The sequence below is a fragment of the Aquarana catesbeiana genome, linkage group LG12 (genome assembly GCF_042186555.1).
Source record: "Aquarana catesbeiana isolate 2022-GZ linkage group LG12, ASM4218655v1, whole genome shotgun sequence".
Classification (NCBI taxonomy): Eukaryota; Metazoa; Chordata; class Amphibia; order Anura; family Ranidae; genus Aquarana; species Aquarana catesbeiana.
The window spans coordinates 101305876-101321023 of record NC_133335.1 but is presented as its reverse complement, the minus strand read 5'-3'; the positions used below and the strand labels follow the sequence as shown (position 1 = coordinate 101321023).

The 15148-nt window shown below is 45.5% G+C and overlaps 1 protein-coding gene across 1 annotated transcript in view; it reads left to right on the top strand.

The window, feature by feature from the left end:
- The window catches only part of UQCC1 (ubiquinol-cytochrome c reductase complex assembly factor 1), a 373374-nt gene that overhangs the window by 147724 nt on the left and 210502 nt on the right, over positions 1-15148 (top strand). The window contains exon 6 of the mRNA XM_073608229.1: positions 3974-4031. Within this exon, the coding sequence (XP_073464330.1) occupies positions 3974-4031 (58 nt within the window). The remainder of the gene's footprint in view (positions 1-3973; positions 4032-15148) is intronic.

The following is a 15148-nucleotide window of genomic DNA, read 5'->3' as shown; positions in this document are numbered from 1 at the left end:
TACATAGTAGGTGAGGTTGAAAAGACACAGGTCCATCAAGTCCAACCTATCTGTGTGATAATATGTCAGTATTACATTATAGATCCCTGTATGTTGTGGTTGTTCAGGTGCTTATCTAATAGTTTCTTACTATTAATGCCCCCCGCCGAGACCACCGCCTGTGGAAGGGAATTCCACATCCTTGCCGCTCTTACGGTAAAGAACCCTCTATGTAACTTAAGGTTGAACCTCTTTTATATTAATTTTAATGAGTGGCCACGAGTCTTGTTAAACACCCTTCTGCGAAAAAGTTTTATTCCTGTTGTGGGGTCACCAGTATGGTATTTGTATATTGAAATCATATCCCCTCTCAAGCGTCTCTTCTCCAGAGAGAATAAGTTCAGTGCTCGCAACCTTTCTTCATAACTAAGGTCCTCCAGTCCCTGTATTAGCTTTGTTGCCCTTCTTTGTACTCGCTCCATTTGCAGCACATCCTTCCTGAGGACTGGTGCCCAGAACTGGACAGCACTCTAGGTCCGGCCGGACCAGAGTCTTGTAGAGTGGGAGAATTATCATTTTATCTTTGGAGTTGATCCCCTTTTTAATGCATGCCAATTAGGGGTGCTGAAATTAATCGTTGCATCGCGATTCGGGTATCCCCGATGCGGCATTGATGCATAAGGACCGGAAAATCGATGTCCGGTGACGTCATTACTAGCCACGCCCCTCCCGGGAAAGCGCTCCGAGCGTATTTTTAAAATGACTTTATTTTCATGAATGTTGTATGACAATAGATGCTGTGCCCCCGCTGTATGTGCTTTTTAAAAAACAATGTCGCTTTATACCGAATTTCGCCGTAGTAGTACGATCATGTGACTCCCGGCCCGTCCCGCCCCTCTCCTCTTTCGTCTCCTGAGTCCTGACGTCAGCGGAGATTTCTCAGTCCCGCCCGCCTCTCTTCTGATACGATAACTATAGTCAGCGGGCGGGACTGAGAATTCCCCGCTGACGTCAGGACTCAGGAGACACGTGAGAGGAGAGTGGAGAGGGACGGGACGAGCCGGGAGTCACATAATTGTACTACTACAGCGAAATTCGGTATGTGGTGACATTGTTTTTTAAAAGAACATACAGCAGGGGCACAGCATCTATTGTAATATAACATTAATTAAAAGAAAGTAATTGTGTGGGGTTAGTGATGGCTGCATTTAATGGGCACAGGTGGCTGCGTTTGACGGGCACAGGTGGCTGCGTTTGACGGGCACAGGTGGCTGCGTTTGACGGGCACAGGTGGCTGCGTTTGACGGGCACAGGTGGCTGCGTTTGACGGGCACAGGTGGCTGCGTTTGACGGGCACAGTAAGGCTGCGTTTGACGGGCACAGTAAGGCTGCGTTTGACGGGCACAGTAAGGCTGCATTTGACGGGCACAGTAAGGCTGCATTTGACGGGCACAGTAAGGCTGCATTTGATGGGCACAGTGAGGCTGCATTTGATGGGGGAGGTTCAGTATTTTTCAGTTAGTTTGCGCCCCCCAAAAAAATTTTGAGCACCAGCTGCCACTGGTCCAGCACAGAGACAGTACAGGGAACTTCACAGGGCTGTTTGTCATCTGTGGATTCTATCCCTTCTGACCTCCAAGCAGCCGTGTGTGTGAATCTCTGTACCCTGTAGTGCACCGGATTAGTGCACTTTTTAGGGAGTGAGGTTATTTTTAATTCAAAGCAGAGTTCCAGTCAATTTTTTGTTTATTAGAAGTCAGCAGCTACAAAAAAAGTGCATCTTCTGACTTTTAATAAAAAGACACTCACCTGTCCCACAATCCAGCGACGTGGCCCCCCAAACCCTCCATTCTCTCCCCTGCCTGTCCACAGCGCTGGCAATAATACTGTGGGCATCCGGCTGTGACAGCTTGCAGCTTCACAGCCGGGTGCGCATGTCTCACTGCGCTTTCCTGCATAGCCGGGCAATCTTTTGGGAACTGTGATGTGTCCCAGAAGATTGCAGGGTGGAAGGGCCGCCTAGGCGGCCCAAGCGGAAGTGGGAGCTCGTCAGTAATCGTGATGCATCGCGGAATCGAATCAAATAGTTGACCAGATAATCGTAATCGAATCGTGAGACCAGTGAAGATGCGCACCCCTAATGCCAATATTCTGTTTGCTTTGTTAGCAGCAGCTTGGCATTGCATGCCATTGCTGAGCCTATCATCTACTAGGACCCCTAGGTCCTTTTCCATCCTAGATTCCCCCAGAAGTTCTTCCCTCAGTGTATAGATTGCATTCATATTTTTGCCACCCAAATGCATTATTTTACATTTTTCTACATTAAACCTCATTTGCCATGTAGTTGCCCACCCCTTTAATTACCATGTAACATGCTGCAGATTTTCTACAGTGTACAACCACGTGGTTGTTTCTGCATGGCACTGTGTGCATGGTGTAGTACACACCCAGCTGAGGGAGATGCAAGTGAGTTTAAGTCTACGTTTCCACTAGTGCGACTTGTCATGCAACTTTGGACACATAAAGTCAAGTCACAGCCCATTGATTTCAAAGGCAAATGTTCTCATCTATGCGACTTTGAAATTCAGGGCCTTTGACAAGTTTCTTGCACTACTGTGATGCAACTTTTGATGCGACTTTGATCCAGAGAGTGTAAAGTTAGATCAAAGCTACACTCAGTCACTCTCTAAATCGCACAGCTTTGGAGTTGCACTAGTGGAAACGTGGCCTAAGTCTAGAGTGCGACTCTGGAGTGTAATTTTGAAGCAACTTTGAGTGCAGCTTTGATCCAACTTTACACTCTCTGGATCAAAGTCACATCAAAGCATTGCAGGTACCTTTTCAAAGTCGCTGATTTTCTAATTTGCATAGATAGGAACGGGTGCTATTGAAATCAATGGGCTGTGACTTGTCATGCGATTTTGTGTCCAAAGTCACATGACAAGTTGCACCAGTGGAAACAGATCCTTAGTGTGGTTGCCTGTACTATGATCATTGTAGACTGGGAGCTGAGACCCCAGAGCACTTCCAGCTCCCTTCTCCTATGCACAGCTATACTGTATATGTGCATTGCACACCCCCACCCCCCTGTGTGGATGGGGCTTATTTCTTAATTTTCTCATGAATTAAGATGTACAATGAGAGAACACTGGGCGCGAACCTATGATCTGCTCCTCCCATCCTGTATACGCCTACTGGCTGCACAGGAACAGTGTCCCTCCCAGGAAGTGAAGTCACTAGCTTTCAGTAACCACACCCACTGGCTGCTTTTAAACTCAGAAGGAAATAGATTTGAAGTCATGTGACAGCACTAGAGACTGAAAAATGTAGAAAAACTGTTTTTTTTTTTTTTTCATTTTGAGACATAAGGCTGTACTTGGCTCACATCATTAATGATTGCAGGGGAGAATTTAAGTGTTAGGGTGGACCTCCACTTTAATGATGGATGTACTGTTCTCTACACATAGGTAGGCTCCTGGGCTCAGACCCACCAATGTGTAGGTCCCTTTAAAAGATCAACCTCAATCCAACCTCAACCTCAACCTCAATCCATTTCCTGCTGGAAATGGTGCTCGGACACAAAAATATAAAAATTGTTCAATAGTGTAACAAAGTAAATTACTTATTCTCAGTTTATTCCATAATAATTTGCACTCATATAGATGAAAACACTTTTGCAGTGTTAAACAGGCCTTTAGACATGTAGTTGCAATTCCTCTCACCACACTTCCGGTTTCGCTTCGTACTGGAAGTGACATCACCTGGTTCCAAGCTGCTTCCTATGGGGGGAACTCTGCAGGAGGGAGGAGACAGGAGCAGTGTTGGGGACCTTAGAAGAGGAGGATCAGGTCTGCTCTGTGCAAAACCATTTCACAGAGCAGTTAAGTATAACATAGTTGCTGTTTTTTTTGTGTTTTTTTTTTTTTTTAAAAAAAAGCTTTACAATGTTAATTAATAATGTTTAATAATATTTGTGTTCTATTTTTAAATACAGAATGTAATCTTCCTGATACACTTAATTCATGGTTCCTTGTGACACAGCTCCATGTCTGGTAAGTAGGGTTTGTGAGCATCGTCTATTGTTTGTCTATTTATGAACTGCATATACAAAAAAAACATATCTCAAAGAGCCATAGCAAGCTAAAAACCACCACAAAGTAGACAACCCCCCCCAAAAAAAACCAAACACATAAAGCATGCCTAAATATAATAAAAAACAATAGATATACAGTGTTAAAAAGAAAAAAAGACAACCACTATAGCGGTCAGCAAATGTCGAATATAGCATATGGGCCTTCTTATAATAACCTGAACACTACAACTACAGTTGGTCTAAAAGGCCTGTAACCTAGCTCAATACCAGACTCATATGGGCTAACCATGGTGGCCAAATTGAGTCAAACCTCTTGAATTTCCAAGAAAGAAAATATGTCCCTCATAGGAAATGCACTTATTACGATCAAATCTCTAGTCAGATATGGTCGGAGGATGCCGGGCAATTTGTCTTCGAGCCACAAACCGCGCATGTATAACAGTAATCTGCTTTGGTGGCTTAAGCAATGAAAAATCCACATAGCCCAGTAAACATGTAGGAGGATCCACTAGAAGATTCACATCTAAAATCCCATTGCGTGTGCCCAGTACCTCTGGAATTTCGGCCATAATAGGTGTATCAGGGACCCTGAATTCTGCATCTAGGACAGGCCGAATCAGCTCTTAAACCAATAGCACACAGAAATTCCGGGGTCTTATACACCCTTTGCAAAATAAAAAACTGTATTCATCTGTGCGAGGGGGAAAAGAGACAGAGGGGAGTACCCAAAGAATCTCTTCCCAAACATTATTAGAAATGGGCCCAATATCCCGTTCCCACATTGCTCTAGAAGGCAGATGGAATTTATGGAAAGTGCTCTCTAATAGAGCTGAGAAGGTAACAGAGATAAGGCCTTTGGTAGAGGTTGCTTGAACTACTCTATCCAAAACTGGCACTGAGGAAAACCTGACAGGTGAAGAAGAAAATTGGGCATGTAAAGCAGGGCACAGCTGCAAGAATTGATAAAAGAAACTCCCTTATCAGCTGCTCAAAGGAACACTTCTCATCTGACACTGAATAGTATACATTTTCATCTCACTTGGATATAAACAAGAGATCAACATTTACAGAGAATAGATTCAAATAATTTATTTACCAGTGAGATTAATCAGTTTCCTTCAAAGTAACATGATTTTAATCTTAATATATGAAAGGCTTTACCTTACCAACCAGTCAAAAGCTTACCTTTTATTTTCAACACTGTATTTAAAAATAAATTCATCTGCAGTCTTCCATTGGTTACCTTGGAAATCACTTTCACTACACTTTTTTTAAATTTTGGTTTCATAGAATATCAAAACAGTATCATAATCATCAAGTAAATTGTAAACAGACAGAAACAAGTAAGGGATGTTTCCCATCTCATCAATGGGAACATACGTGGGAAAGAACAACAACGGTAGATAATTTGGCAATTTCCCATCACATGCCTCGTGAACAAAGTAAAGCGTAGAATCTTAGAACTGTGAAACAAGTTCATTTCCTGGAGGCATGTTATGGGATTAACACAATAGAGCAAATATAATGGATATACATAGATGCATGTATACTATGTCTAAGCGATCAGTCCTACGACCTTAAGTCAGAGAGCAAAGGCGGGTATGGAGGGAATTGTGGTGCATTGCAGTGTAAATGTGGAAGGTGTTATGGGACTCGACGGTGGAGAGGAAAGCTATGTCTGGAATACGGAAGTTGTAAGCCATGGCTTATCATGGGTAGCCTAGCTTGGCGTAAGTAGTAATGTAGAAGGGTTGTATCATAAATTTGCCTGGTAGAATGGTAGAAGAAAGAAAAGGTATGGCGAAAGAGAGCGAGAGAAACTGGGGAGGGGAGGGGATAGGTAGGAGAAAGGGGTGAGCATGGGGTAATGATTCACTACCCTTGTTTCCCATATTTTTACATAAATCCACTGCTGTTTGTTCTCAACTGTTCCTGTAACATAGAATGTAGCTGTTTTTGTTTCAGGGTGAAGTGGACCTACAGTATAATGAAATGCTGTCTTAAATCTCTATTAATGATCTTTCTGCCAAGGAAAAAGCATTGTGGTATGCACGTTAATGTGCCCAATGCACAACTGTTTATTGACAATTGTGAGACTGGTGAACCCTCATTATTTGTGCAATGGGCTGTACATTGTCTTTTACTGGGTTATCTGCTTGAGCCACCATTTGTTTTCCCTGCTGCTTCTAACTGCAGGATCAGTAAACGGGACTTCAGAAATGACACAGTAGTTTTTTGTGCACATGCACATTACAGCTGCCTCCTTCTGCCACTTTGCTATTTTTTCCATGGTGTGTGGTGGCAAGAATATATACAACAGACACTTCCCTTCCAGTGCTCTAAAAGTGTTTGAGGTGACAGCTGTGGCGGCTGTATGTCTGACATGAACAGCTACTATCCTTACAGTTCTTGTCTGGGGAAATGGTGACCGCTAGAAAACACTGACTCTAACACACAGTGGTTTACTACAATATCCACCTTGTTTTCCTGCCGCCTGTAGTGGCAAGTGCACGCTGCCTCTCTTCTGGCCATGAGTCTTGTTAAACTCCCTTCTTCGTAAAAGTTTTATCCCTATTGTGGGGTCACCAGTACGGTATTTGTACATTGAAATCATATCCCCTCTCAAGCGTCTCTTCTGCAGAGAGAATAAGTTCACTGCTCGTAACCTTTCCTCATAACTAATATCCTCCAGATCCTTTATTAGCTTTGTTGCCCTTCCATGTACTCGCTCCATTTCCAGTACATCCTTCCTGAGGACTGGTGCCCAGAACTGGACAGCATACTCCAGGTGCGGTTGGACCAGAGTCTTGTAGAGCGGGAGAATTATCACTTTATCCCTGGAGTTAATCCCTTTACTCAAACTATTGTAAATGATTCACCGATTTGATAATACGTGCATCAAACTAAAATTTCAAACAATTTTAAAAAAATACAACAAATATATACATGTTATAAATTGTGCAGCAAAATATATATAGAGTTCAACAATCTAAATGCCCTCTCTTTAAGATCACATTCATATCTCTCAATGTGAATCCACACATTAAGACCTGGTTCACACCCATGCATTTTTAGTGTATTTTCAATGCACACTGCAGTCCATTTAAAATGGTTTCCTATGGATGTAGTTCACATCTGTGCATTTTATGGAAAGGGCCAGGGGCTTTTTTCTGGTTTTTGGTTCCATAAACCTTCAATGGATCAAAAATGTGTATTGAAAAACTCAAAATGCACTGGGAATATGCAAACTGAAACCTGCATAGGTGTGAACCAGGCCTAAATGAATAATACTTATCACTGCAAAGTGTTATATCCCTTGATTGTAGAAATGTCTTTTATGACAGCAAATCTCTTCACCGTGCTTTTCTCTCCTAAACTTCTGTGCCACCTTCAACAGATGTGCCCTCACCTTAATAATTTGTAAATATAGCCTTGTTGTTTCCTTTATTCCATAAAGCTTTTATCTCCACTCTGTGCTTCACATATATATCACTTCTCCCGCTGATTAGCAGCTCCAGTCTACAGCTGTTTTACCATTCAGTCTCATGCAAAAGATTGAAAAACTGCAATTGTGCTTTATCCTTTTAAACCCATTTTTCATTTCAATCACACGTTTGTACAATACTCCACATTTTAAAAATCAAAACATAGCCTTTGTATATCACATATACCATTCAGTACGTACTGTAGGTTAAATTGCCGTCGTTTCTGCAGTTATGGTCAGCCTGTATCACTTGTAAGTGTGTCCACAACATCAGCCTCTCAGGTCCCACCCCTGCATGTTTCCTCACACCTTGTGACTTCCTCAGAGGGATTTTTTGTAAATCAGTATTGCACATAGCAGCTCACAAGATTGTAACACGATGGTTTTTCTTCCGTTTTGGAAGATTTTCTGTCTAGATTAGAAAATCTTGTTGCTCCTCCTTTTTGCAAGAGTCAAAAACATTCACCATCTCATTCCCAAGTGGATTCTGATGCGTAGATTCCTAATGTTTTGGAAATCCTCCAGAGGACTCGGTATTGGATGCTGCATCTCTTTATTCCCTAGAAGAGGAAGAAGCCCCCCCCCCCCCAGCTGACTTTCAGTCATCTAGTGTCACTGCAGTAGAAGAAAACTTTTTTTTTTTTCGAGGCGTGTTCTTCACTCACTACAGTGTCTACACAGTGTCTAACTTCTGTTCTCTTAAGCCTGATAATGCCGCAAAGGATTTTCCTCTATTCAATAGTTTTATTTACAAAGATTGGAACACCCCAGACAGGCAATTCTTTGTCATTAAATGGTTTCAGATACTATGCCTTTCCAAATTTTGTCAGGTCTGAAAGATTTGGATAGTGTACTCCTCCCAAGGTTTACTCTGTGTCATAACTTAACAAGACTCTGACCATTGAAATTAAAGCTGGGCCGTCATTTAAAGTGATGTTAAAGGCAAGTTTTTTCTTTAAAAATAAATAACAAACATGTCATACTTACCTTTTCTGTGCAATGGTTTTGCACAGAGCAGCCCCGATCCTCCTCTTCTCGGGTCCCCCGCCGGCGCTCCTGGCCCCTCCCTCCTGCCAGGTGCCCCCACAGCAAACAGCTTGCTGTGGGGGCACCTGAGCAGAGCCACTGCTCTGTGTGTCCATTCAGACACAGAGCCATGGCTCGGACCTGCCCCTGCTCTCTTCTCATTGGCTCACTGGCTGTGATTGACAGCAGTGGGAGCCAATGGCTAGCAATGCTGTCTCAGCCAATGAGGAGGGAGAGTCTCCGGAGAGCTGAGGCTGCCGTGCAAATTGCTGGATGATGATGAGGCTCAGATAAATATTGGAGGGCTGCTGCACACAGAAGGTTTTTTACCTTTATGCATAGAATGCCTGAAGGTAAAAAACATTGAGCCTTTAGAAACCACTTTAAGGACCCTACTTACAAAAAGTTGGAAGCACTTTTAATCGATCCATCCAGATCTTAGGCTCTTCAACCTTTTCCTAGCCAACGTTTTAATTTCCCAAACGTTAGCTACTTGGTCTAAATCGCTAAGGGAGATGTTGAGCCTCACTTTGATTACTCTGACCAGATGACTGTCACGTCACATTTTATGTACATCATGGTACTGAATGCTAGTTGTATCTCGGGCATCCCTGTCTTTAGTTCTAATTTGCAGAGTGATTTGGCTTAAATGTTGGTGGGCAGTGAGCAATTGTGTATGTAGGGCTTCTTCTGACTGTCCTTTGTGAGAGAACATCTTTTCGGTTCTTCTCAGGATGATAATATTTAAAAAGACAGCGGGGGGAATAATAGTACTAACTTAGCCCAGATGCACTAACATTGGGATCAACAATCCAAAAAATTGTTGAACCAGGGAGCTATTGTTCCCATTCCTTCAAAAGGTTTTAAGATTTTTACTCAGACCTGTTTACAGTTCTAAAACCCAAAGGAGACCTTCATCCCATCCTGGATTTAAATGCTCTCGATACAGTCATATGGCCTCAAACGTTTTGGATGGAATTTATTCAGTTTGTTATTGCCTCCCTTTGTCACAGACTTTTTTAGCATCCATTGATATAAGGCATGCATATTTCACACATTCCTGTCTTTCTAGGTCAACAGCCTTTTCTTTGCTTGCCATGGGCAACAACCAAAAGTTTGTGGCTTTTCCCTTCAGCCTTACTTCAGCCCCGAGAGTGTTCACAAAGGTTCGTGTAGAGTTTCTAGGCCATCGTCTCAAAGATATCCTAGTCGTCAGATATCCGGATGATCTGTTGCCGCAGGACCTTCTAATCAATTGAGTCAGTCTTTCTGCAGATCTTTGAATCCGTCTCATCGCCTGGAATACTTTGGACTTCTTGATAATTTTAAGCCATGGTCTTTCGGCCCCAGCAAAAGTTGACAAAATTGCAAGGTTAGGATTGACAACTTCAATCCTGACACTGATCTGTCCTATGAAGTTGCATTCAGATAGATGTTATCCACCTTTTGAAGAAGTTCCCTTTGCTCAATTCCACTCCAGAATTTTATAAAAGGACAACCTTTTTGTGTGGGACAAGTTCAGTCTTAGCTGCACAGAATGAAACAGTTACATCCTCAAAAAGATGTCTTTGTCCCTTGTGATGGTGGCTTCTATCCTCTGCATTTTTGGAAAGTTTTTTTTCTTCCTTTATAATAGAAGATTGTCAGGAAGGATGCAAGGGTGTTGGATTTGGGCCAGAGTTCTGAGTTGTTGCTCCCCAGAGGAATCCAAACTTCCAATCAACATTCTGGAGTTACAAGTGATGCTTCTGTCGTTCATTCATTTCATCCTTCTCCTGACTGGTCATCTGGCCTGGGTTCAACCAGACAATGCCACAGCTGTGGCCTGCATCAGCCTGTCAGTTTCAGAGCTCTAGGAAGTGTCAATGAACTATGAGTGCGCAGATCGGCATTCTCACAGGCCAATAAAACTACAAGTCCATCTGCTGCAGTGGATGATGGGACTTGTAGTTTATCTTTTTACAGATCCCTGAATGAATTACATAGCTGTGTGGGTGGAGCCCCACATAACCGTGTCAATTTTAAATGTGACAGTGGCTGCAGGGTAGAGGAACCCCCGGCCCTCTGTCACAGGTGAGGCTAAGGGGGAGGGGGGGGGTTCTCCGTCAACATGTTACACCCTAAATATTGGTATAACATGTTCAAAAGGGGAACCTATCCTTCAACCCTTGTTACCACTGGGGTCCTTGAGTATTCCAAGAGTTTTGGGTAGCTTCTTTAAACATGCATACCTCTTTTGCATGTAGGCATGACTGTCTCTAAATGGAAGAGCAGTCTTCCTGTGTTTCTGTTCCAGTGATACCCATTTCCCCTTTTTTAATATTCTGGTATCCCAGAGGAAGGATGTTTTAATACATCTGGGCCATTATGCAAGAAAAAAACAGAACAAAGTCCAGATGGCCGTACTCCGATGAAAAAATTAGCAGGAATAGTAATCAGATACTACTTAATCCAAACAGTTTCAGTTAGAGTGGTGGAATGACTAAAGGACTGAAGTCTGGAGATCTGCTTAAATTAAAGGCATAACTCTTACTTTTTCAGTTTTGGATAGAGTTGGAAATCCTTGAAAATCCTGTCTGCAATTCCAATGGGGAGGTTTTCTCTCACTTTCTGTTCCTCTGACACCAGCACAAGAAATGAAGTTGTTGTTAAAGGACCACAAAGGCATACGTAGCAGTAATAAAATTTCTCATTCGTTCATTGACAGACACAGCGCTTCCTTATTCAGAACCATAGGGTTATATCGCCCCCCTACAGGAGTAAGACACTAGGCAGAAAAAAGACTTGGCTACGCTCATGGGCAGTCCCAGGTGATATACACCCCCCTCTCTGCTATAGGGCTTCAGTTTTTTCTGCCTAGTCAGGAGTAAGGACCTAGTTCCCTGCTGGGATTTCTAGTCCTGGCAAATTTTATTTTTTGTTGTTTTTTTCCGATGAGATCTGCAATCAACTGCCGGACTGGGCGACGGGCTGCACTCTTGATCCAGTGGTCTTCCCAGTCTGGCCAGCGAGCGCGTGCAGACCGCAGCTACACGCTAGGTCGGCCGCGACATGGCCCAACAAGTTAAATGTGTCAGATTCTAAGGCTGATTTAATGCAGATAAGGCACCAATTGAGTTTAATTACCACCTTAATCAGCCACAGAACCTGTGTAATTAATGTGTGTCTTGGATTAAAGGGATGATGTGTCAACCCTACCTCTATATGGGGGAATTGTTGTGCCATGATAGATCCTGGGGGATGAAGTTGAGTACTGGTGGGCAGGGGGGCGCGCCGCCAGGTGCACTGCTTACCGTGGGGGAGGCACTGGGTGCTCCCACCATTTTGCTGTAGCCGGCATCTTTTCCTCCTAGTGCCTGCTGCCTTCTTATGGCTGGCGGCCATGTTTGTGTAGCTCGGCAGCCACGATTTGGTGGTTTTTGTGCTCAGGCAGCGGTGGCCATTATTGTGTAGCCCAGACAACGTTTTTATCAGGCGGAAGTTCCTCCTTTTTAACCCGGTGCTGACTCCGGTGTTATCCTCTTCCTCGGATACCACGTGTGTGCGGCTCTACACCTGAGGCAGCAAGCGCTATACTGGTGGGGTGGTGAGTCTGATGGGGTCCCTTCCTTTCTCTGCTGCAGGCTGTGGGGTGTCCTGGTACCGCTACTGGCGTGGGGGGTGTCCCCTTGCAGTGGTCGCTCTTGGTGTGGGGGTCTCTTCTTCCCCTATGTAGTCTCAGGAGCAAGTTTCCCCACCTGACCCCCTATCAGAGGCTGCAGGTCCCTCTGGGTCCCAGCCATCCATTGACGAACTGATGGCGGCCCTGGAGTCCTTTGTGTCCTGGGTGGAGGTGGCTCTTGGGCGGCGGACTAGCAGGAAGCGCCCCCCGCCTTCCCTTGCTTCTGTCTTGTCAGATTCTGAATCTGATTCGGCTGCCGTGGACAGGGCCCACCCTGCGGAGTCTGCGGCCGCGTTCCTAGATTTAGGACAGTGAGGATGATTCCTCTGCCCCGGTGGCTGCGCATGAGAAGGCACTGGTAGACGCATTGATTGCATCTGTGCGGGAAACTTTAAAAATGGAGGATGGGGCTGCGGTGGAGGTGTCGGTCCCTTTTGTCACTCACAAGCTGTCTCGCATGGCAAAAGTGTTCCCTTTTCCTTCCTTTTTTGACAAGTTTGTCTATAAGGAATGGGAGCATCCAAAACATCCCTTTGCGGTCCCAAGGTGCTTCGCTGTGCATTATTGTTTTGAGTAGAGTCTTCTCAAGAAGTGGATGACTCCACCTGTGGTGGATATTCCGGTCTCTCGATTGAACAAAGCCACCATGATTCTGGTTGAAGACTCTCCGGCTTTTAAAGATCCAGCTGACAGGAAGGCAGAGTCTCTGAGCCGCACTATTGCAGGTTCGGCACTTTGGTCGGTCCTGGCCATTGCCCTGGTGTCTCAAACTGTGACAGAGTGGACAAAGCTGTTGTGCCGTGACCAGGAGGGCGATCAGTTTCCTCCTTCCTTCACTGAATTGGCGGACCAGCTGGTCCAGGGGCTGCAGTTTGTCTGCAGTGCCTCTTTGGACGCAGCTGCCTTGCTTTTTAAGCTGTCTGTTTCAGCGGTATTGTGGCTGAAGTGTTGGACTGCGGACCAGGCCTCTAAAAAAAACCCTACCTGATCTGCCTTTTAAAGGCGATCGTTTTTTTGGACCACTCTGGATGATATCATTAAGAGTGTCACAGGGGAGAAGAGTACAGTCAAAAAAGGGGAAGGCGCTATGTTGCAAGCGTGGTCCTTCCTTCTCAGCACACAAAGTTTTTTCGTCCCTCAGGGTCCACTGATAAAAGCTCAGTCTTTCAAGCCTCCCTCGGGAGGTTCCAAGCGACCCTGGTCGGGCAAACTGAGAGTGGGTTTCTCCAGACCCCCAAATAAGGCTCCTTCGGCATGAAAGGGTGCCCTCACCCGCAGTCCGGGTGGGGGGACATCTTCGCTGGTTTCCGGGCGCGTGGACTTCTCTTATAAATGACATGTGGGTCCAGGAAGTGATTTTGTCTGGTTACAAGATCGAGTTCCAGTCTTGTCCCCCAAGCAGATTTTTTCCGTCCAATCTGCGTCCATCTCCGGACCTGTTGCTTCAAGGGGTGATTGTTCCAGGGTTTTTATTCAAACCTGTTTATGATCCCAAAAAAAGAGGGTACGGTACGTCTGATTCTGGACCTCAAGGCCCTGAACCGCTTTGTGCGGGTGCGGAAGTTCAGAATGGAGTCCATTCGCTCCTTAGTGGCATCTCTTCATCAGGGGGCTCCTCCGTCGACATTAAGGATGCCTACCTGCACATTCCGATATGTGCACAACACCAGCGGTTCCTCCACCTTGCCGTGGGAGAGGAGCATTATCAGTTTGCAGCGTTACCCTTTGGTCTCGCCTCCGCTCCTCGGGTCTTCACCAAGGTGTTGGCCCCGGTTCTGGCGCTGCTGTGCCAGCAGAGGATTGCTCTTCTGGGCTACCTGGAAAACTTTCTACTGCGAGCAGAGTCCCCAGCGACCTTGAGGGGCGACGTGGAGATCGCTATTCTGACTCTGGCAGATTTTGGGTGGCTGAAAAATAACCAAAAGTCTGCGCTGATTCCAGTTCAGAAATTGGTTTATCTGGGTCTGACTCTGGATCCTGCTCTGGCCAGAGTGTTCCTTCCGCAGGACAAACTCCAGAAGTTACAGGCGGCAACCCGCTTACTGCTGTCCAGCAGGTGGGTCTCCCTGCAGACTTGCATGCTGGTGCTAGGCCTGATGGTGTCTACGTTCGAGGTGGTCCCATTTGCTCAGTTCCATACGAGACCCCTGCAAAAGGAGATCTTGCAAAATGGGACAAATGTCCAGGGTCTCTGGATATTCAGATTCGGCTGAGCAAAGGAACCAAAGGCTCCCTGATCTGGTGGCTTTGTTCCCTGACTCTTTGGCAGGGGAAATCCTTTCTCCCTCTGTACTGGACGGTAGTCACCACCGATGCCAGTCTGTCCGGGTGGGGAGGAGTCCTGGGCCTGAGCTCTGCTCAATGTCGCTGGATGCTGGAGGAACCCAGGCTACCTATCAACATCTTGGAACTCCGGGCGATCAGACTCTGTCTGGATCATTGGACGGATCGACTTCAGGGGCTTCCAATACGGATCCAGTCAGACAATGCCACGGCGGTGGCCTATGTCAACCACCAGGGAGGAACAAGGAGTGTGTTAGTGGGCCTGGAAGTAGCCGGCATTCTCTGGTGGGCAGAGCGTTTCGTCCCGGCCATCTCCGCCGTCCACAATCGGGGGGGGCAACTGGCAGGCGGATTACCTCAGTCGACATGTGTTGGACCAAGGGGAGTGGTCCCTTCATCAGGAGGTATTTAAACAGATATGTCTGCGTTGGGGCTCTCCAGAGGTAGATCTGATGGCATCCCGGGTCAACAGGAAGGTGCAGAGGTTTGTGGCCAGGTCTTGGGACCCTCTGGCGGACGCCTCAGACACTTTGATGGCTCCATGAGGCCAGTATCGTCTGATCTATGCCTTTCCTCCTCTCAAGCTTCTGCCTCTGCTGTTATGTAGATTTGAGGCCGAAGG